At 36.4% G+C, this 25,169-nt stretch overlaps 1 protein-coding gene across 1 annotated transcript in view; it reads right to left on the bottom strand.

Annotated features, from left to right (window-relative positions):
* The window catches only part of TRPS1 (transcriptional repressor GATA binding 1), a 190,729-nt gene that overhangs the window by 160,717 nt on the left and 4,843 nt on the right, over positions 1–25,169 (bottom strand). The window contains exon 2 of the mRNA XM_049773547.1: positions 11,773–12,902. Coding sequence (XP_049629504.1) covers positions 11,773–12,902 — 1,130 coding nt within the window. The remainder of the gene's footprint in view (positions 1–11,772; positions 12,903–25,169) is intronic.

Raw genomic sequence — 25,169 nt, 5'->3', positions numbered from 1 at the left:
AAATTCACTGTCACTATATGCCTGAAATATAACTGTGAAAGATTTGTAATTCATAATGCTCTCAATAAAAAATTAAAAAAATTTTTAACTGTTTGGGATAATCAAGAAATAACCTAAAGTATAAATTTCCATCTTTCATGCAAATAGTCCATCATCCAAACAAGTCAATTTACATAAAACAAAATGGAAGCATGCATGATGTGAGAAATTCCGCTCCTCCTATTTATAGTGGTTCTTTAATGTATGTTGTCTGATAGTTAATGCATTGTTACTAACTTGGGCAGGAACTGGTGTCTGAAGGATGTGGGCATATTCACTCACATATGTCATTCTCACAATAGTAACTGAAGACATTGTCAACATAATGCCATGTTCCTCCATATAAAAAAAGATAATTTGACTCTTACTATAAGAAACGTGACTGAAGATTAATTCCTAAGTCACTCAAACTACAGCAGTTTGTTCTCTTCTCTACTGTACTACATGACTCAATCCAAAAGTAAATCCAGCATTCTCTGAGCATTATAAAGAGCAATTCCTGAGCACAAGACCTGAAGTAGCCTCCTTAGCTTGGTCCTACAAGCCAGGAGCAATTTCTGAGCACATTTCCAGGAGTAACCCCCTGAGCATCACTGTCACCGGGTCTGGCCAAAAAAAGCTAAACAAACAAAAAAAAGGAATGAACTAACACTGTCCTAGGATTGTTAAGAAAACGGATTAATATGTGGAATCATAAAGTCACATGGAAATCTTAAGAAGCACATGGATTTTTGCAAATGGTATTTTTGAGTGCTCCTCTGCAATATGCACTTCAAAATCTTTAGCATATTGAACTATATGAGTACAAACTACTTTGTTTCTTTTCTTTCCCTTTAAGAATATTAAAGATATTTAGTTGTATATAAAAAAGTAAGTTTGACCATAGACTAGATATGAAAACTTGTGAAATTGTTAATTGTTTTAGCTGAACTAATAGTGTGAGTGAGTTATAAAGATAATGGTCCTTATCAGCCATGGTAAGTTACAAATATATACTTTGCAATAATTTAAATTCTATGCTTTCCTGCCAACTTTCAGGAAGCAAATGAAGATCTTGGGCTACCTGAGGAAAGATGCCATTTGGGGATCATCTTAATACAGAATTGCCAGGGGAAAAATAGAATTCCTTTTGCATAGTCACATTAAAATAGGAAAAGTTTGCACATGCAAACAAGTTCTTATCTAATAGAGAAAGGAACACACAAAATGTTATACTGCAGTGGGACCTTACACTTGGCATAGTGACTTGGCTTAAACTTCAGTAGCTTGGACACTGACCATTCACCCCTGAACTATGAATACGGAAAAAATCATGGTTTCCTACAACTTCACCAGAAATAAAAATTCTACCAAGGAAGGCTCTACTACCACCATGGCACTGCCTTACTCCAAAGAGGTTTCTTATGACACCTTGGTGACCTGGTAACAGCAGCCATCTACTTTTAGGGCAGGATACTCTGCAATGCTACCTAATGTTGAGAGGAAAGCAGAAGATGCTACATGTCATCCAGACTTCGACATTGGACTTACACAGAAACGATTTATAACTACAGAAACCTGACAGCAATGATGAAGAGCTGTTAGTGGGACCACAGAGAATGACCATGGGGTTGGACAACCTAGTATGCCTGGAGCCTGGATTTGGGATTATGCCAGAATACTTCATGGGTAAGGTTCCCCTGTTTATAGGCCAAAGGTTTTTCCTTTTGATTTCTCCCATATTTTGCCTATGCAAACAATAACTGCCTTACACACATCTTTTTTTAGTGTATCTCCTATCTTTAAAAAAGAAAAGGAAGCTTACAAAACTTCTGCTAATACATTAATGTCTTTATTAGTGATACCATAATTTTCACGCATATGAACTTTTTCTTCCTTTTTCCATATTATTTTTTAATTTTTTTCTTTTTACATTTTCTATTTTCTTTCTATTTTTTAATCGCTTTCTGTCATCCTGAAATATATATAACTGATATAATCAGTTATATCAATGTGATACATTTTCTTTAAATAAATAAATTAAACTAAATTAAAAATAAAAAAGAATTCCAAGTTGAGTTTCAATTAGGATAATAAATAATATTTTAGCATAAGCATTAAATTTAATGATCTGGGATACAGTTGTATAAAAACCCCACTATGACCAGTGCAACATTTTGGACAATGAGAGCACCATAACAAATAAATTTTTATGAAAAATTTAAATGGTCCATTAACTCCAGAAAAAACTATACCAAAGTGCCTAAAAACTTTAGGTTAAATTGCCACCTAATTCAAGTCACAATTCGCATGACAAAATATATTTTATTCCGTTTCCTAATTAACACAATTTCCATAAGCTATAAAATACATTTATTTAAGTGGTTAGTGGTCTTTTATCCTGAGAAGAGCAATTCATTCATTAGCAGAGATTAAAAATTATTTGCTGGCCGGAGAGATAGCATGGAGGTAAGGCGTTTGCCTTTCATGCAGAAGGTCATAAGTTCGAATCCCGGTGTCCCATATGGTTCCCTGTGCCTGCCAGGAGCTATTTCTGAGCAGACAGCCAGGAGTAACCCCTGAGCACTGTCGGGTGTGGCCCAAAAACCAAAAACCAAACAAAACAAAACAAAAAAAAAAAAGAATTACATATGGATAACAAGTCAATCAACTTTTAGAAAATGGAAATACAATATAGAGCTTCAGTTAAACCTACAGGAGCAATCTGGAAATATTAAAAATCTTAAATTTTCAAAAGTTTAGCATTCCATTTAGTCTCAATGGGAAAAATCCTGTTTCAAAATCAATCATTTTATTCTTATTTTTTTATTTATTGGGTTTTTTTTTTTTTTTTTTTTTTTTGGTTTTTGGGCCAGTGCTCAGGGGTTACTCCTGGCTGTCTGCTCAGAAATAGCTCCTGGCAGGCACGGGGGAACATATGGGACATCGGGATTCGAACCAACCATCTTTGGTCCTGGATCGGCTGCTTGCAAGGCAAACACCACTGTGCTATCTCTCCGGGCCCCTATTCATTGTTATGTTTTAAAAACACTTTTCCATTATTGGGGTGGGGGGTACATCCAGCAGTACTCAGGCTCATTCCTGACTCTATTCTTCATTCAGAGATCACAACTAGCAGGGGTTGGTGGACCATATAAGCTGCTAGGGATCCAACCTAGCTTAGCACTATACAAAGAAATTGCCCTGTCCACTATAATAACTCTCCTGCCCAACATCAAGCATTTTGGATGATGTTGCCATATTTAAGTGGGAGAAAAAAGATTAAAACAGATACAAATCTTTTTGATTTATAATTAGTTTTACAAGACAATATCCTAATCAAATCCTCCAAACAGAAACATGATTCTAGTCAAAGTGAACACCTTGCATGCATGAGAATTGCTTAGATCCTCAGCACCAAAAAATTTTTTTAAAGTCTTATGATAAAATGGAAAATAAAAACACAAAAATAAGAAAAGAAACACTATAGGAGAATAGGCAAGTAAGTCACAAAAACTTACCTGAATTTAAAAAGTCTAGCAAAAATTAATTTCATTCCAATGCCTGTACAAAGATTTCGAGCCTATTACATCACAAATTTCTAGTAAGTTCTGCACACACATAAAGGTAACACAATCAAGGGTTATGCTCATGATGGATTCTATAATTCTGAGAAATGTTTTTCTTGGCAATGGGCATTTTCAACCCGAACTATTTTAACTCGACCATTGTAAAGGTGTTACAGAAAACTGATTTATTAGGTACTGGTTAAAGAACATGTCACATAACTTAAACAAATCTAACTGCAAACTGGCCTTTTTAGAAACTTTTTCATATGTGTGGATAATGAAGTGCTTATCATAAAATCTGGTCTTCAGAATTAGAGCAACACAACTACTATATCCTTTCAAAGAGCCCTTTTAAGAGAGATTGGGCTACACTAACTGGACCGGCTTTTGTATCCAATGATATTTACTTAAGTTTGTGTTAGACACTTTGTGTGAGGTTTTAAATATTTAAATAATTAAAAGTTTTAATATCGTAAATGTTTTCATAAATCTCCAAATGGATAGAAACTCATCATCAGACATTAGCAAATATATGTGCATTTATGAATATTCTAATCAATAAGTTGGTAGACAAATATTATACAGTTGATTTGTAACTAGAAAAATTGGGCATTCTGTTAAATATTTACTGGGTCTATGACTGAAAACCTGATGATGAGATTTAGGGTCTCATTTTTAAATTTTATTAAGCAATGTTAATGCACTTAAAGTAATAATATTTTTGTTTGTATTTGTACTGTATCTTGTTGCAAATGGAATTGTTTTCGTTGGATTAATTTTTGTTGGATTGTTTTTGCTCTTATCAAAAACTATTATTAAATTTCCTAGTGCATCCATACAAAATATTTTCTTCTGAGGATTAATGCAATTTGAAATTAACTTGACACTATCAATACTTTCCAAAGTCTCTTTGAGAAATCATACGTAAAGAACTTTATTGTCTGTTATAATACTTTTGTCTTAATGTTTACATGTTTGACATTAATAACATCTTTCTTTTTCCATGGTTAGCATTTGAGTAATTTCATCCATTTGCTCTTGAGATGGAATAATTAAAATGGTTAAAGGGATATATTGTATATGATATAGTTTCTGTAAAATATGATTTATTCTTCAATAAATATTTGCAAGTTTGAAACATCTTGAAAAGCATGTGCATGCTCTAATTGTTGAATGTTGATTTTTATTGTATAAATTAAGTTTGTTATCTACTGTTCACATCTTTTCAATTTTGAAATTGTTTTTCTTCACAAAGTTTTATAGGATGAACTTTTTGAAATGTATCATTGTCATTAAGATTTATATATATCCTGTATTATATATATTATATATATTATATATTATATTATATATATATTATATATATATTATATATATATTATATATATTATATATATCCTGTCATTAAGATATTATATATATCCTGTAGCTGCCAAGCAACTTTTTGATTTTTAATTTATATTTCTAATTAAAATATCTTACTTTATCTTCTAGAATTGAGCTTTTATCACTATGCAATTTTTCTTTCATATGAGTACTATTGTAAAATCTATTATACAAAATTAATATAGCTATAATAATTTTCCTTTGATTTGTACTTGCTCTTAAAAATCAGGTCCACCTTATTTTTCCCCCAAACTCTTTGGAACTAAGAAAATGGTTTAAAAAGGCTGCAGGGGCAGGAGCCATAATACTGAGGCTAAGGGGTTTGGTTTGCAAATGGCCAACCAGAGCTCATTCCAGCATTCCGCATGGTCTTCTATACCAGCAAGGAGTGATTCCTAAGCTCAGAGTCAGGAGTAACTTCTAAGCACCAAATGAGTGTGGTCATCAAACCAAAAATAAATAAATAAAAAAAAGGTTGGTCGATGTACTGAGTCTGCATGGAGGTGCATGGGTTCAAATCCTACCTAGCTCCTTACGGTAACTTAGCATTCCTGGAAGTGCCTTTCTCTCCCCTAAAAAAAAATTCAGGCTTTCCAGAGGCCTGTGATTTGAGTGTGCATACTAAATTATAGGTGAATGTTTTTTTTTGTTGTTGTTAAAAATTTATATATTAAAAGTGGAAATTTTAATCCACAAATTTTCACTTAATTAAATTTTGTATTTTTCTTTAAAACTATGCAGACTAAAATATCAGTTCATGCTATTTATCCCATGATACTTTGCTCATTTTTAATGTGTTAAATTTAATGGAAAACATATATATTTTTATTCCATTTTTCTCCTCTATAGCTTTAAGATGTTCTTTCTCTATTTTTCCAAAGGTTACCCTTAAAATTTTCCAAGTATGAATAACTTACTAAATCCAAATAATTCTAAGACCTTGAAAAAACTTAATTGTGGCTATTTTCCTTACAAACTACCCAAGTCCTGCCTAATATTTTAATCTCCCTATTTATAACTGTATCACATAGTAAAAGGTTATTTCAATCATACGCATTACTCTAGTCTTTACTACTTATGTCAAAATGTCATATTTTTATTTTTAAAAGATAGTTCTGACATGTAAACAACACTAAGTTAATTGACTTTTGCTTTTAAAACTCTAAACAGCTTCTAAAAAAAGATTTCTCACTTTTCTAAAGTTCTACTATAATAAAAAGGATGTTGTCAAACCAAATCCTTTCAGAGTAACTGAGTTGCTGCCTGTCTCTAGTTGCTCTGCCTTGGCATTTTAACTTTGATTACAATATATCTATGACTGGATTTATTTGTCTCTAGCAATCCCTTTATGGAATCTATGTCTTCCTAACTCTTTCTATTAGGTTTATGTTTTAAACAAATATACTCTATTATGTACCTGTTTTTAACCTATTAAAATATTTTAAATTACAACAATGATTATGGCCAACTTTAAAAAGCCACTCTTTTCATTTTTAACAGTCCTGCTCATTTATACTCTCATAGAGCAAGATCCCTTTGAAAATCTAATTTTTATTTTTTAGGTATATATTAGTATTTTCAAACAGTAATATATGTAATCCCTAATTATATGAAGATATTATTCACATAGTCAACTGATTTTTCACAATAGTATATCCACATAGATATACAAATAGTTCTCTAAATAGTATCTCTAAATAGTATCTGACTCTAAAAGTCAGATAACATAATATTTACCATAAGCTATAAAATAATTTCTAGAGATCAGTGTGTTTACTTCTGGAGAGGTAACAAGAAGGTACCTATATGGAATGCCATTCACCACCTCCAAGGTGCCAAGATAAAACGAAACCCACAGATTCAGCACCGTCACTCTGCCAGGGACTTCTTAATCAGCTGCAGCTTCTACACTGGCCCTCAGCACAGTCTTCCACTCTGTTCTGGCTGTTTGCTGCTGCCCAATTTGACTTTAGCTCACTCTTGATGGGAGGGAAAAGCAAGGAGCTTCCTTTCCTCAGGAAATTATAATGGTCCAACAACAGGAAGTAGGTTTATACAGGACAGTGCTTTGATTTTTGCATTTTCTTTTTTTTTAAATAATTTTTATTTTGACCATAGTGGATTACAAATCTTTCACAGTAATATTTTAGGTACATAGAGACATTGAATCAGGGGCATTCCCACCATCAGTTGTTGTCTTCCCTCCACCTCTGTTCTCAGCATGCATCCCTTATCTCCCTCCTTTGCCCCCCCCTCCCCGGCTGCTAGTCTAAGTGGTCCCCTCTGTGTCTAGCTTGTTGTAGATTGGATATCAATTCTGTTGTCATTGGCTTTGGATTTGGTGTTTAACTCTGATCATTTTTTATTTCTACTCAATGTTCATATGACTGTTTGGACTTGGTACCCTCCATTATTTCTCCCTCAATTTGTGAGGCAGAATAAGATGGTTTAAGTTATGTGGTTCTATTAGCGGAAAAAAAAGAAAAGAGGGGGGGGGAAGCAAAAATCAAACAAGCAAAAAAAAATAATAAAACAATGAGAGGAGTCCTTCTAGAGGCTATAAATATAATTTAAGAGAAGAAAGAGAAAAAGGAAGAAAAACATAACAAAATACAAAAAAAAAATAAAAGATAAAGCAAACAAACCAAAAAAGCACCACACCAATAAGCACCAAGGCAATAAAGACAACAACCAAACAATAACCACGGACCCAAGATAAAAACAAAAAAAAAAAGCCCTCCACCCAAATAAAAAAACAAGTAACAACAAGAAGAACAAAGAAATTTAATTTGTGCTTTTTTTTTTCTTGCATAGGCACAGTAAATATTGGGGAGATTAGAAAGAGAATTCCCTTTGGCCTAAGAGATACAGGGTATCTTTGCCCTTGAAGTACACTGTCATGGGAGCATCTACAGGCTCCGTACATGCTCTTATTCTCTTTCCTAGGTCCTTTTTTGATGTCTGGATACTTTCCACTCAATCATGGATGATACAATCAGGCCTCTGTAGCTAGAGATCTTGGTATTTGCACAGGTCATAGGATGAAGCCTAAGATGGAGTCTTTCTTTACAGTTCTAGAATTTCTGTTCCATCACTATTGTTTTAATCAATTTTGTTTGGTAACCACTCATCTGTGTTAGGGAGCTACTCCAGACTACGTGCTGAGAGGGTTGTATCCAGTGATGTTGAGGGAACCTTACTGTACTAGGATAGCACCTGGGCCATATACAATAAATATATTAAAACATACTTAGAAATATATTTCTGCATGTGAAATATATGCCCTCAGCCCAATGAGGCCCTCAGTCCCTATATAGTTGTTTTATAATATATAGTGAAACAGTCCTCCAAGATATTCCAGAACATAGGCTCTAACGTAAAAATTTCATGGAGAAAGCTAATTAAGGAGTAGCACATTGTTAATCAAATATTAAATAATGAAAGAAATGTAAATATGAGACACAAATTCTAAGGTAGAACGAATGAGCCACAACATGACCTAAGGGCTACCGTAATAAAAATATGAAATATTAAGAAAAGAAATTCATCCGTTTCTGGTAACTGCCCACACTTCAGCCCAGGCTACACCATGGGTCTTTGGGAAAACACCATGGAATAAAATCCACACTGAGATTTTCTACAAATAGCTCTAAATCAACTATCCTGCTACTCAGGAATCGTTATTTGATAGCCCATGATTTCACCTACTATACAATTCTTTTCTTATACTACCTTTCAGGCACTGTAAGTTAGATTCATAGCACTCCAAAGTCTTGGATAGTCCACAATAATAACAGAGATGGTGAAAGCTTCTCAGCATAAATATTATGAATAAACATAAATCTCACTAGAGAAATGCTATTATGCTAGGGTAAACATGTTCTCTTATACTATCTTCAATTCTGCATTTTGGGAAAATGTTTTAACAGCCAGCCAAGCTTTCAGCAATGATGTGCCTCTTTCACAGTCCTGGAGGCCGTAGTGTTGTTTAACTTGCAGGCAAAATATCTTCAAATTTCAAGCACTTTTACAAGAATTCTGAGGCCAACTACTCAACACCTATTAGAATATGAATGCATGAACACACAAGCCACTGTACTTGAAAAGTACTGTAAGGGTATTTTAAATCTAAGAGCAAGTATTGTCAATATTTTCTAATAAGTTGCTGAGTTGGCTTCCAATTAAAAAAATATAAGACAACTGCCACTGGTCACTGTTTCTCAAGAAAGTTTCAAGATTATAGAACAATCAATGATGAAATTGTAACTTATCAAAGGGGGTCTTGATTTAATGCATAACCAGTGAGAACTGAAAACCCACAAGGATTTTACTGGCTTCAGGCTATACACTGAGCACCTATTTATTAGTCTGGTACAGTGTGAAACCACACAAGAATGGCAGTAACACCTATATGAATATCTCTATACTCAGAAGCTTGCATTCATTACTGAATATTAAGCTCTGAGATTATTCAGTATTAGTCTATTCATACTTTCACAGGAGAGTTATTTATTTGTACAATTGAAGTGTAACGAAACTTGCAATTCTTCCATTTGTTTTTTTTTTTTTTTTCAGGTACACCCATTTGATGCTCAGGGGTTACTCCTGGCTAAGTGCTCAGAAACTGCCCTTGGCTTGGGGGAACTATATGGGACGCTGGGGGATCAAACCGCGGTCCATCCTACACTAGCGCTTGCAAGGCAGACACCTTACCTCTAGTGCTACCTCGCTGGCCCCACAATTCTTCCATTTTTTTTTAAGCAACACTCTTTTTCCAGTTTTTCAAGGGATTGGAGATTTAGAAATTCAGAAGAGAAAAATTGAGATAGAAATAGGCTGAGAGATTGAGAAAGAGAGAAAGAGAAAGAGAGAGAATGTGAGGCTATATGTGAAGTGGTGGATTTCCTTATGATTCAAAAAAGCCTACTTTATTTTAGGACAAACCAAGATTATTCAGGGTTTATTCCTGGCTTTGTACTGAGAAATCACTCTTGGTGGAGATCAAAAGACCATATGCAGTGTTGGGAAGGTTAAATTCAGGTCTGTTTGTGCATATAAGAAAAGCAGCTTTCCCACCGTACTATCTCTCAGTTCTCAAAGTGTCTACTTAAAAAAAGAACATATGATCTAAATTTTACATCACCTAACATATGTACATGCACCATATGCACATACACGCTTACCCACACTGGTAAAGCTTTAGAAAGAAGCCAATGTCTGCTAGCCCCAGAAATAAATTAACATGCAACTAGCATCCTAGGAGGCAGAAACACTCAGTGCAAGTGTGAACACTTACTTGATAGCAGGACTGCTTTTCCTTAGGCTGACCTTATAAATTAAACAGTGCAAACCTCAAAGAAGTGTTTTCTGAACATTTAGATTCACTGTGAACATTAGGATGCCCTTCAAATTAACATCTAACATTATTAGCCTATCATTGGACATAAAATGCTTTATTACTGTGACTGAGAAAACAGACAGACACTTGGTCTAACTAGCAGAACTCACAAAGAAAAGGAGAAAATGTTTTAGATCTTAGGACATGAAGATGAAAATAACTTTCTTTTCAAATCAGAATATGAAGTTCTCATAGAGAAAAGCACTTATGATAGTAAATAAAACTCTTTGATGTTTACAAGCAAAGTAAGAAGAAAGAACCCTGTAAGCACTTACTGATATCTGAACTCTCTAGAACACCAAGATTTTGCTGACTAAGTTCATACTTCTAACAGTCTCAGTTTCAATGCTCCTTCAAACTATGATATCGTTTTAGTCAAACAGATAGCTTTAGTCTCGACAGAGTGGATGAAACTCAGTGGTAGAGGATTTTTACCTTACAGATAGGAGGCCTCTGGGTTTGACCCCTGGCACTAGAAAAGAAAAATCAATAACAAAAAGAAAAGAGAAAGAAAAATACCCTTTGCTATCCTTTTGATGGTGTTTATCACTACAAGAACGATCTATTAAGATCTAAGTTCTGGAGCCAGGGAAACAGTATAGGAGAAAAGGTGCTTTCTTTGTATGATTTCAACAGCAGTTAAGAACCCTAAAATCAGAAACAATCCTCCAACTCTGTCTTGAGTGGTTGTAGAACAGATGCCGGAAAAGCCCTGAACACTGCTGGGCATGGCATAACTGCTCCCCTTCCCCAGTAAATAAAAATGAAAGATGAACTGGGAAAATTAATATTTATAAAGGACACAGGGAACAGTTGAAGGAAAGCACCAGCATGTCCTACTTCTCATTAGGAATTGAAAGTAACTATCAGCTGCTCATACGCTGCACAGAGGAATGAATGTGCAGAAATCCAGAACACAAAGAGTACAGAAATTATCACCTTCCTGTGCAAACTAGGAGGGGGCACTTAAAGAAAGTCCCTGTGAAAGAGAAGCCAGCAATACGTCCTCAGTCTGAGAGTAAGGAAAGCAAATAAACATATTATAGAGTAGAACATTTTCTACGGGATCTGCTCTATCAAATCTTATCATATGGGGCAGTCACACATATAGCCGGAGCAATAAAGAAATCACAATAAAGAGTAAATTCATCCTCTTTGTGGGGGATTTTAAACATTACTGTAAATGTTGCTTTAAAAAAAATGTGTAACCTGCATCAGGGAGCTAAAGTTAAAGTGGGGTCTATCTATTTATAAATAAAAAACGAGCCATTTCTGGAAGGATGTGTTATGTGATCTTATTTTGTAAATGTTCCAAGGCCTGTCCCCAATCAATCATTCCGCCAATTCTTTCGCCAATCCATGCATCACTGCAGTTCTCTATCCACGACCCATAGGGCTTACCTGTAGTGTCGAGAAATCTCTTCTTCCACTTGGGTAATAAAATCACATTTGGTACATGAGTGTTCTTTGCCTTCCTTGACACACTGCTGCCCTTCTACTCCTTGCAGATGATTGGCTTCTTGTTTGACCTCCGATGCCTGGGGCTCGTGCACACTCTCATAATGAAACAGGAGCACATCGACATCAGGGGTGGAGAAGGAGCACTGGTGGCACTGGTGTTTGACACGTGAGCTTCCAGCTGCCCCGGGAGACAAGTGCAAAAGCAAGAGTGCACAGTGGGAACAATTACTTTTTCGACATGCAAATGGGTAAGTAATCTCTCCAAGGTGCTTTTCTGGGCTGCAAAGGCCTCTAGGACAGAACGGACAGTGCTTAATGGTACACTTATGGATGTTATGGAGCTGCTGATAGTGGCGGAGAAGTGGTCCCACTACAATGACGTCGGGTCCGTGGCTTTTGGAATAGCGAAAGTCACAGAACTGACAGTTGTAGCTCGTCACCACATTGTCCTCCGCTCCCTTGCTGGAGAAGTCCTTTTTTTTAGGCCCGCTGGAGCCCTTGTCTACCTTGAGCCCTGGCTCCCCTTCTGCACTTTTGGCTAGATCATTCTGGTTGATGACAGAGCCCCTGGAGAGCTTATCATTCAACTCTGGATTAAGGCTACCTGACTGCGTGGCCCCATGCTGCTTGCCATAATGCTCCAGCAGCTTAAGTGAACTCGAAGATTCACAGCTGAAACTACAAAATTTACACCAGTAGTAACTGGTGGCCTCTGTACCATTCTGTCTCGAGGACTCAAGGGGCTTGATGGGCACTGAATAGCCAACAGGAGTGTCGTCTCCCGCCTTAACTGTGATCTTGTCCTGCCACTTTCCCAAGTCTCCAGAATCACTGGGTCGAAGTGCAGGCAGGGATTTGTTGGAGTTCTTCTCAGATGCTTTGGCACCCTCCGAGGAAGGGAGAGAAGTTTTGATTTTGTTCGGGTGAGTCTGGAGAAAATGTTGTTCTAGCTCAGTTGAGGAGTTGCCCATATAAGTAAAATTGCAGAATTTACAGCGGAAATACTTGGTGTTGCCTTGGCAATCTGGTGTTTTCCGGCCGATGCCAATGAATGTTCCACCTGAAGTGACCTGGTATAGAAGAGAGGGATATTATTTCAAAGGGGACAAGACCCAGTGTTCCATGTCAAAAACTACAACAGCAAGTCTACAAGAGATAGTACAGGGTTAAGGTGTTTTTGCCTTCCCAAAGTCAGTGACTGGCACTGCCTATATTTCCCTACTACCCTCAGGAGTGACCCCCTAAACAACACTTGGTATGGCCTCAGCCTCTCCTCCACAAAGAAAACCCAATACTTTTGCCTATTAAGAAACCACTTGAATAATCAGAGCCAAATAAATTCCCTCTTCATTTCTCAATAGCTGCTCTTTGAGAGATTCATTATGCTAAACCATTTTGGCCACAGAAACAAATGACAGTAAGTAATAAAAGTACTAAAATCAACTAGAAAAGCTTAATAATATATACTTTTTCAAAGAAGACAATTGTCAAGTAAGCAGATTTAATTACTGCATCCTTCAAATCACATTCCTACAGAAACATCCAATTCATCTGCAAATTTCTCCTCCCCATGGTGAGGGTTGCTCAGACATTACTGTCAAAACCAGAGAGAGTTGCTCAGAAATTGCCCAATGTCACTGAGATTACTCAATATAGTTGATTTTCAGAGAAATCCTCTATTCAGTTCTTAAAACAATGAGGCTGCAGGCAAGATAAAGCCCATCTTTTAGGTAAAATATAACTGCTAACATGATCACATGAAACGGCTTATTAATAAGCCAAAGTACACACAGACTATAAGTATAATGAAGATAGTGGTTGAAATTTTGGTGAAGGACCAAGATGAAATATTTTTTTCAATTTAGGGAAAAAAGGAAATCAGCAAACAAAAAATACTAATTTATCAGTCTTACCTGAGTAAGGCTAAGCCTGCTCAGAAATGCCTAGCCTCTCCTGAGAGAATTTAGGCATGTTAATGGTCAAAATAAAATAATTTTACAGGGTAATCCCTACTGCTCTACATTTTATCCAAAATTATGATATTGTATAGTATTAGGACAATAAATGTCTTTCAAAAAGCTCTATCAAACACTTTCTCACTTCTCAGCTTAAACTCCAATAGGCAGCTAAGAAGTACCCAGTAAATCCAAATTCATGACTGAAAATAGAGGGTTTTGATTTAGTTTTATTATAGTTTGAAGGCCAATATTCAACAGTTCTGAGGATTACTCCTGACTCTGAACTCAAAGATCATTCTTAGAGGGGCAAGAGAGATCATCTGGGGTTCCAGTGCTTAAAACAGGGACAGCCATATATAAGCCAAGCATTCTACACTCTGTATCATCACTCTGGCCAACCATCAGAGTTTGACTTTTCTTTTCCCAGTATCTTGATGCAACATATCAATTAAGCACGTGGTATAATCACATTCTGCTTTTTTCAACAGCTGCTTAAAAATGGCATGTGTGATCATTGTTCATATCCAAATGGCTCCATGAAGAAAGTCTCTGGAAATTTCAAATCATTGACAAAGTTCTATATAATGGGCAAATAATGGCTCTTAGATTGCTGTTTGTACTTCTGGTCCAGAGGATAAGATTAAAGTCCTCTGTGACTTAGCAAGCTGTGGTCTTGGTCAAATTACTTAATTTCTCTGGTTCAAAGTTAGCTCAGTTGAGTTAATCTCAAATTGGATTCCTAAGGCTATAATTCTAGGTATTATGATAGTAACTGAAGCAATCCAACATGAAACATGGGAAGGTCTCCCACAAACTTTCTCAAAAGAGTAATACTTCTTTTGTGTCGATATACCATGTCAAGCACACTGAAATCATTTAATCTGTCAATGTTTGATTAGTTAAAATGGAAGTTAAGGACATAGGCATGTCTGTCTTATTCAGCTACTAGATAAATCCTCAGATGGGGGAGGCTTTCAGAGTTAGCCTGTACACTAAATTTGCCACCATAACCCAATTCTTCCATGACTAAAGAGATCCAAAGTTGGTGATCAGGCAGCTGGTATAGTGGGTAAGGTAAGGCTTCAACATGGCCAAACCTGGTTTGATTTCTGACACTATCTATGATCAACCAGAACACCACCAGGGGTCTCTCTTGAGCACTGACCTATATTTTGACTCCCAAACAAACAAACAAACAAACAAGCAAAAACCATAAATACAAAAACATTCACTGAAATATTAAGCATACTCTTGCAAAATTCCTCCATCTACTTCCAAATTCCCTGAAGATAAGGGAAAATCTTGCTTTCATAATAAAGCATTGAAATAAGGTGTCATCATTAATTCAGGTGCCTTTTGTCAGAAACTTATGCTTGAGCTAATAGAGGCAAATGCAGAAAGAAATTATTCTTCTCCTATAAAAGCAAAGAATGCCAACAGCAGACACTGGCTTATCTTGGCTAACAGACTGCCCCAGAGATTCCTAACAGAAAATGTTTGAACTTCTACTTGTAAAACAGAGATTCCTGAGAAACTAGAGTGCATCGCTATTCCTTTGTTTTTTGGCTTTTTTTTTTTTTTTAACCATTGTCCAATCTCAAGTTCTTTCCATGTTCACATTGAAAGGGAAATATATAAAAAGCATATAAAGTCTTAAGAAATTCTGAAACATGATTTTGGAATAAAATCAAATAATGATTCAGTTCCACAGGCCACTTCTAATCTTTGAGCATTTTAAGAGTCACAGAATCAGGTAAAAAACAATTTCTATTAGGTAAAGATATCATCAAATTAAATTCGTTTTGCACAAATACCACAGTAAAACATTTGGGTTTAGAAGTAAAACCTAAACTAATATAAAAGCAGTTATAGATTTTACATTGGCTACTTAAATTATTCTTTTATTAATTAGCTAAATAATTAATTTTGGTTTGGGGCCACACCCAATGGCACTCAAAGGTTACTCCTGACTCTGTGCTCAGAAACCACTGCTGGCAGGCTCGTGGACCATATGGGATGCCTGTGGATCAAACCTGCATCCCTCCTGGGTCAGCCATCACATGTAGGCAAACGCCCTACCCGCTGTGTTATCCTCCAGCCCAAAAATTTTATTCGTTTTGTTTGTTTGTTTATTTTGGGGTCACACTCGGTGACGCTCAGGGGTTTACTCCTGGCTATGCGCTCAGAAATTGCTCCTGGCTTTAGGGGACCATATGGGACATCGGGACCAAACCTAGGTCTATCCTGGGTCAGCCACTTGCAAGGCAAACTCCGTATCACTGCTCTACCCCTCTAGCCCCTCAAATTTTAGTCTTTAGAAAACTTTGAATGATTAAATACTCTTTGCTGAAATGTACCCTCATAGCACTGATAGCTTTTTCACAAATGACCAAGCACATAAAGAGAAAAACAAAAATCTCATTGTCAAGGACTTCTAAAGGTTTTCAACTTTTCCTACTTTACAAGTAGCAGTAAACTATGTTAGTATTATATTTAATATATATATGTATATATAATTAAATGCTAACATATTACTAGAATTACACATTTTAGAAGATATAAGAAAAACTTCTATGTCCAGTTCTTTTCCTTTCAAAAAGAAGATTTAAAGGTTGCATTTGTGAGAATTTCATACTTGCTTCTATATTTTTTTAAAAAATAAAAGAATACCTAGTGTCAGAGTACAGCAGGTAGAGTCACTTGTCTTGCACATGGCTGAGCCAGGGTTCAATTCCCTAGCCTTCCATATGGTCCCTTACACTCCACTTAGAGTGATTTGTGAGCTCGGAGCCAAAAGTAAGTCTGTATCACCACCATGCTTGTCCTCTCCCCAAATAAACAATAATACCTATACATTCAGAAAAATATTTCACTTTTCAAATGACTGGACTCAGCAAAGAGTAGGAAAAAACAGCATTCTTCGTTTGAACTATAATAAAAAGTATATTCAAGCAAGAATAAAGATGTATTTTTATTAAAAATTTTTAATGATAGCCCTTTGAACTAGCAGTCCCTTTCACTTAAATACTCACATTATACAAATTCTATTAAAAATGTTTAAGTGTGCTAATTTTGTTGGAACAAAACTTTTATCTATTCATTCAGCCATTTAGTAGCCACTCAAAAATTAGCTTGCACCAATTTCTATGAAGATATTGGAATACGATAGTAAATAAGCTAAGAGATATCTCTGCTTTTAAATTATTAAAAATTTATTATTATTTAAATTATTATATTTAAGAAGAAAACTTAAAACTTAAGTGTAAAATTTAAAAGCTTTTATTTGTGTGTCTCTTTATTTGCATTTTTGCCTGAATTTGCAGGCAAATTCTAAGCTAAATAAGCTAAATTCTGTGAGAAGATACATTAATAAACTCCTGGCATTTTACTTCCTCCTCTTCTTTGTAGATAAAAATAATATTCTCCAACTTACCATTTTATAGGACTATTGTGAGTATCAAGAACTAAGACATCTAAAAGTGATTTGCAAACTTTAGATCTAACCAGCCCAAAAGAAATTTCTGATGACAAATATTTTCTATTCTGCCCTAGCTAACACTTAGCTCCTAGCCATGTGTGTGGGGAGAGGGGGTGAGGGGGGGCGTGGGGGACAATGAGAACCTGATATAAGGTGAGTGCAACGGAATTACTTTTTAAATTTAAGTAGTCATATTCATTTTCATTAATTTAATTTTAATTAACTAAAATTTAACTAAGTGCATAAGGCTACTAAATACAATACTAGGCAGCACCCTCTACAGTACTATTCTTATGAATAGGCTTATTATTAAATAAAATGAACTAACTGAATTTCTCCTGCCAGTTGGATAAAAAGATTAAATAGAGGGGAAGTGATGAAGGTCATTCAGTGACAAACTCATAAACTTGCTACTCCCAGTATCCTTAGCTATCACAGGCAGATTTTGATTCAGGTATTATAAAGCCGGTTCTCCTGTTTGTCCTCCTTCCCCAAAAGATAGTATTTTGTTCATCTCTGGAATTAATCAGGACTCACTGTATATTCGGAGGAAATGAATGAACTTGTTACGGAGAGGTCACCACAGATAAAAATGTTTCAACAAGTTCCCTAAGTGACTTGTATAAGAAAGTGGTAGTAATTTATGGCCCATAATAACAGACTCTAGAGAATGTATATCTAGGTTTCTTCAAAATAAAAGACAATAGGTATGTTTTTGCAAAAAAAAAAAAAATGGGCCATTCACTTGTGAATTTGAGTAGTAGAGAAACACCCAACACACCTGTGAAAAGAGAAATATTTTAAATTGTTTTCTCTGACTATGGATCCATAGTGGCATTTTATTCTAACTATCTCTTCCATGTCGCATGTTCCATTAAGTTTTTTATTTAGTGAAACTGATCTGCATGTCTTTTGACAAGAATGTTTTGCTGAAGACATTTTAAAATATCAAAGTTTGGTTCTTTCCAAGGTCTTTCATCTCAATTGATTTCTTTCCTCCAAATACTATGGTACCAAGATGAATAAGAATAATATCAAAAATAACATGTCCAAGGAAAGAGGCTTTTTAAAAATGCCTCAGAAGTCTAAAAATGACACTCGAGCACATGTATTTTCAATGGAACAGAAAGAGTTGTTTGAACTGAACACAAAGTCGGCCTCAGATGTGGTTCATTTTCAAGTACTATAATTGATAGTAACAGAGACAATTAGGAGGGTTACTAATTTAAGAGGACTTGAGGTTATGGGCTGATAGTCAAAACAAAACAAAAAAAAACTGAGACCTTCACAACACAAAAGGAAAGGTTTTCTAAAATTACTGCTCAAATACCAATGTTACAAAAAAATTGAAATCTCAAAGGCAAAGAGTAAATCTTAGCTGAAAATAACTATAATCAGAATTAATCTGCTAATCTACATAGTGAACAGTTTGCATTCCACAGAGCTTCAAAAAAGATTGTATTATAGTGTGCCTCAGTGATATAACTGTGACAGAAATTAAGTGTTTAAAAATTTCAGTAATCCATCTAATTAGATAGCAATCATCTCAATCGCCTGCTATCACAGCCTATTTCTTGTGTTACTAGAATAATTTCAATTAAACCTTTCTTAATTGTATTTATAAGAGCCAATTAATGGGGGGAATACATTTAAAATTGGCATAAGGGACTAATTTCAGGGTAAAGTTCCATGTGTTTCTTAGTTTTGATATTCTTACTTAAAGAAAACAATGCTCTGTTTCTTACTTCTGCTATTTTTATAATGAACCCCTCCCTTTTTTGTCACATCCAGTGGCACTCAGGGATCATTCCTGGCTCTGCAATCAGAAATCACTCCTGACAGGCTCCAGGAACTATATAGGATGTCAGGGATAGAACCCAGTTGGCCGCCTGCAAAGCAAACACCATACCCACTATGCTATTGTTCTGGCCCCTATAATCAGCCTTTTAAATCCCAAATAAACTTCCTCATTTTACTCAGCTTAATATTAAATTTGAGTTTCTATGGTAATTTGGAATCTGACCTATCAATTTGATTGGACACCAATCAAATATAAAAATCAGTCTTATTAATTTGAAAATAATCATTTTTAAGTAAAACCATTTTATTTCAATAAACTTGTAGAGAGAAAAAAAGAGAAAGGAGAGAGAGAGAGAACATGGATTGCTCCAGAGGGGAAAGTGTTGACTTAATAGATGGGTGAACCCCAAGATGGAGAATGACAGAAAACTCATCTTTTACAGGAAAATCTAAAACAAAGCAGAAAATGCAATGTGAGTAGATTTTTTTTTTTATTTTCGGGTCACACCCAGTGGTGCTCAGGGGTTACTCCTAGCTCTGCACTCAGAAATCGCCCCTGGCTTAGGGAACCATATGGGACGCCTGGGGATCCAACCACAGTCAGTCCTAGGTTAGCACCTGCAAGGCAAATGCCCTATCACTGTGCTATCTCTCCAGCCCCATGAGTAGATTTTAAAGCAATGCACATCACCCATAGTACTGCTCTCCTGCATCTGACTTGTCATTACAGGCTCACTGTGAATAAAAATAAAATGACAAGACCTCTAAGGAGTGTCTTAATGGAATCTGTGTGTAAAATATTTCCTCCAGGGAAGGGTTCTGTGATGTGTGCCTACTGTGTGCCCTGCATGAAGGAGGCACAAAGAAGTCACTGAGTCTAAAGTCCCAGAACATGGGATGCAGTACAGAAAGCTCAGAAGGCAAGAGATAACCACTGTAAGAAGCCTGCTTCATCAAAGAGAAAGGACCACGTTCTTTGACAATAGAATGAAAAGACTCACCTACAGTGGCAGGTCAGCAAAGGGATCCAAAAGGTGGTTGATGACACTGACATACAGGGGAGCATTTGAGATGAGCCTCAAAGGCAGAGAACATGGATAAAATTTTTAGGTACAAGAAACAAAAGGAGTAAGTTTAATGATGAAATAGCACAAGTTCTTTTAGAATTGTTAAGGAAAATGGTTGAGAGAGATGCATTTAGCCACTTTCTTATTGAAGTGTGTATATTTATATAGATAGTAGAACTATATTTCCTACAAATCATAGGAAGATTAAACTGTAAAAAGAATTTTTATTTATTATTATTTTTAATTAATTTATTTATTTTTGGTTTTTGGGTCACACCTGGCAGTGCTCAGGGGTTACTCCTGGCTCTACACTCAGAAATTGCTCCTGGCAGGCTCGGGGGACCATGTGGCATGCCAGGATTCGAACCACCAGCCTTCTGCATACAAGGCAAATGCACTACCACCATGCTATCTCTCTGGCCCCTTTGTAAAAGAATTTTTAAAGGTTAAAAATGAGGGGGCTGGATGGATAGTAAAGTAGGATAGAGTGCTTGCCTTGCTGAGGCCTACCTGAGTTCAATCCCAGCACCCCAAACGATTCCCATAACAGTTCCAGGATTAATTCCTAAATGCAGAACCAGGAATAGCATCAGCAGGTGTGACCAAAAAAAAAAAAAAAAAGAAAGGAATAGGATCAATGGTTCAGAGAAAAGGCGGGGGAAGGGATTGGAAAGAAAAAAAGGAAAAAGAAATAAAAGGGTGGAAAGAGGGTGACTGAGAAGAGGAGAAAAAGAAAAAAGTAAAAATGTCAAAGGAAAATTAACTGGAAGGGCGTGGCAGCTAAAGTAAAACGGTAGGCATACTACTCAGTTGTCTGCGGCATAGCAGAAAGAATCCCATGCTAACTCTTTCCATCAAGCCTCTCTAGGAAACGGGAGTCCAAAGCACAGCAAGGAGAAAAAAGAGTTTAGGGAAGGAGCTAACAATTTTCATTTTACAGATGTTGACTTTGCAGTAGCAACAAACTATGGAGGAGGAGCTAACCAACAGCTGGGGAAACAGGGTTTAGGACAAAGCCCTGTTTATTTCATGAATTCCAGAAAAAATCTAGATGTTCCTTCATCTTTCATTAACCGATCATCTCAAAACCAAAGAACCAGAAGCCAAAACAATAGTATGACAAGATAGGGTGCTTGCCTTGCATGTGGCTAACCTGGAATAGCACTCCATATGCTCTGTCCAAAACCCACCAGGAGCAAGACCAGGTATGGCTCAAAGACTGCCTCACACACATAATTTTTATAAAAAATAATAAAACCTAAAGATCTGCTAGCCAGTTTCACTATTTCTCAATTTACAAACTCTTCCCCCAAGATCCCACACTGGTCCCTCGTTCAGAGTCCAGTGAAAGCACAGTCAGGGTATGCGGTGCATTCAAATCAGACACCTCAGAAGCATTCTAGTGTTCTCTCTGCCTCCATGCCCATTCCTACACTTCCTCTTCAGCAGAGAGTAAAGCTTTAATTACAGAGCAGTGGAGAATATAAACTGGAACCAGGTGTATCTCCTTAATACGTAATTTTCCTAGAAAAACCAAGCAAAGGTGGTACCGAGTAACTCTCACAGCATTTCCTAAAGAATGAATCCCTAAAAGAATGTCCTCTAAATGAGGGAGTATAAATTAAAATAAAAAACATGGAAGAATGTGGCTTTAATTTGAGAAGACAAGGAAGGGGAAAGAGTGAGGAGAGCAGGTCAAGGACTTGCCTTGCACATTGTGGAGCAGGATTCAATCCTCAACACCCCACATAGTCCCCCAAGACCCATCAAGAGTGCTCTCAGATACAGAGCCAGAGAAAGATCCAAACATCACTAGGTGTAAAATAAACAAATAAATAAAAACAAACCAAATAAAAGGCAAGAACACTGTACCCTTCAATGGTTACACAAAAATTTGGCCCTTGCTCTATCTGGACCAGTTCCTTTAACAAAAGGATCAGTGAAAATATCATATTTTTTTTCAAGTTGGCAAAATTTATGTTTCTTTCAACCATTTCAGTTATAAGCCTAAGTTCAAGTAAGGCAACGATACAGAATGGACAAAAAATAACCTCAAAGAAATCACAAATGTATGATCCTTGGGATATTTACCAAATAGCCCTGGATTCCGTCTCCTGTCTTACCCGGGTGGGCCTGTCTTCCTATGATTTTCTAGCTTCTATATATTCACTTCTGTATTGGGGAAGGTCAGCTGGTCAGATGTCACAGTGGTTGGGGTTTTTTGTAACCAACATACCCTGGTTATGTTGCTTCCACAAATGCTCCCTCACCCCACCCCTCTGATGCAACTGTAAACCTGGACAGCTTCCTTTAAACTCCTTTAGACTTGTTTCTTCCTTGTAAAAAACAGGCAAACTCAGAGTCTATGTAAGTCTACCTTTAAGGAGCTTCTGTCAACTTCTGGACATAAGTAGGATTTAATAAATGTGAGCTATTGTTACAACTAGATCCAAACTGTGGATCCAAACATATTCTGGGATTTGGGAGAGATTTGTTTGATTTTTGGAGGTTTTTTTTGGTTATTATTATGCTGAGGATTTTGGTTTGTATGTATGTTTTTTTCCAAGGGTAATCATACCTGGCAGTACTCAGTGATCACTTCTGGCTCAGAGGTCACTGTAACAATTTGTTCAAGGGACCAATGTACTGCCATACTTGGTGCCAAGGACTGAATCAGGGTCAGCTACAAACAGAACAAGCACTTTAATCCCTATATCATCTCTCTAGCCCCTGCTGAGTGCTATTTTGAGTCTGTAAGCAAGTAGATTAAAAAAAAATAATGAGTGAAAATAAAATTTTAAAAAAGAAAAGAAAAAATTTTAAGGTGAAAACTGAAAGTAATGAAATTTATTTTATGTTTAACTGTGAACGATATGTAAGCCACTATAATTAAAATAAAAATTATATTAAAAAATTGAACCAACTGTTTTGTTTACATTAGAAAATGACTAATACTGCAAACTCTGGAATCACATGATAAAGGATTCAAGTTATCTATGGGGAAGGATTCCTGGTAATTGACTCCATAAGGGAAAGCAGAAAAATAAAATAAACTACTCTCCCCTCAAACTTTTTTGAAATTAGCTTACTGTGTATGGATCTGCATTTCTAACATCTGCATGTGTGCTGAAATTACAATAACCCAAGAAACAAAGGGACATGAGCAATCTGTTGACTTGATAGGGTTCTAGCAGAACAGACCAACTAAAGATGGAATTTTTTTGTTAAGAACTAAGTACCAGAGCCGGAGCGATATGCCTTACACACTGCTGACCCAGGATGGACCTGGGTTAGATCCCTGGCGTCCCATATGGTCCCCCAAGCCAGGAGCAATTTCTGAGCCATAGCCAAGAGTAACCCCTGAGTGTCACCGGGTGTGCCCTCCCAAAAAACAACAAGAACAACAACAAAAAAGAACTGAGTACCTCTATGCACTTAAGATACTTGTGCTAAGGTCCCAGTACGTGCCCAGAAGCAGGGACGAGGATGAGGAACCTCAAAGAGAGTCAAGAATTTGACTTTAGGTTCATAAGAAGAGGAGGGAATGTGGGGTCCTGGGTTCTGAACAGGACAGGACAACATTTTATAAAGGTCACATGGTAGGCTTCTCTTCTGCTCTGAATAAGGAGGGAAGACATTTTGTAAGAACCACACGGTATAAGCCACATGCTGTAAACCACATGCTGGGTTCCTCAAGCCTATTTCCATTAACACTGCCCCAAGCTACTTGGCCATACCAGGTAGCCTATCAGAGAAGGACATAGAGGCCTATCAGAGAAGGAAGCAGTAGGATGGTACTCCTAGAATATAGCCAATCATTTAAAAGTTCTCAATAAGCTAATACTTATATTCCTTCCTTACATAATCCTATTCATGACCTTGGGCAGGATTCATCTCGCAAGAAAGAACCCTGACCTGGTCAGTTAGAGCTGTTGGCAGGAGTATTAGAATTTTGTTCAGCTTTAAAAAAAAGAAAAAAAGAAAAAAAAGAACTAGGGCTGGAATGGTAGCACAGCAGTAGGGTGTTTGCCTTGCATACTACTGACCTGGAACAGACCTGGGTTAGATTCCCAGCATCCCATATGATCCCCCAAGCCTGAAAGGGGAGATTTCTGAGGCAGAGCCAGGAGTAACCCCTGAGCACTGCTGGGTGTGCCCCCCAAAACAAAACATAAAAAAAGAACTGAGTACCTCTAGCTGTGATTAGATAGGCATTCTTAGTCTAAACAGTTCCTAAAGAGAAATAAGACACATTCAAGAAAGTGACAAATGTCCTTTAAAAAATAGCAAACTGGAAATCAAAAGGGTCTGGATATTCATCATATTGACCTGCATGTAAAATTGACAAGCAGATATTTAACTTTCACACAGGTAAGGAGATGAGAGAAGATGCTTAACTCCACTCCTTTTCCAGGTGGTCACTTAACTATCCAGGCCACCTCCACAGATAAGGGAAATAATTTGGTAAGTGCCAGAAGTTCTTCTTGCATTATGATTTTAGAGGAAAAATGAGTTTTGTTTTGCATATTTAATACAGAGATGCAGGCCAGTTATCAAAGACATAGAGGCGGGAAAACAAGTCTGGGTTCAAGGATCAAAAGTTCTATTCTCTACAGACAGTATGAGTTACTATAAATCTCATTCACTAGTTTTTATGAGGTATAATTGTCTTGAATTCAGAAAAAGAAAAGAAAAGAAATCTAACAGTTTTTCCACCTCTAGAAAGATCAAAGGAAACTCCAAGGTAAAAACATTCAAAAGATCCAAGAGAAGGCAAAATAGACCAAACATGAGATTAATCTTCCTTGAATTCATTTTTTTTTCCAGACCAAATGACAATCCCCTCCTCAGATGAATTTACTGATATAGGTGAAGGGTCAATACGGCTTGTAGAGAGAGATAAATACTTTGAAGATACAAAGAATGACTTCCTATCTCTAAAAATCTGTTCTTCCTGTTTCTAACATGACATATTGGGCAATCGTGATAAAAAAAATTATGAAACAAATGTAGAACCCCTGGTTCCAACAAAAA

The sequence above is a fragment of the Suncus etruscus genome, chromosome 5 (genome assembly GCF_024139225.1).
Source record: "Suncus etruscus isolate mSunEtr1 chromosome 5, mSunEtr1.pri.cur, whole genome shotgun sequence".
NCBI lineage: Eukaryota > Metazoa > Chordata > Mammalia > Eulipotyphla > Soricidae > Suncus > Suncus etruscus.
Note: the sequence above shows the minus strand (reverse complement) of the source record. Positions and strands in the feature narration are given on the sequence as shown.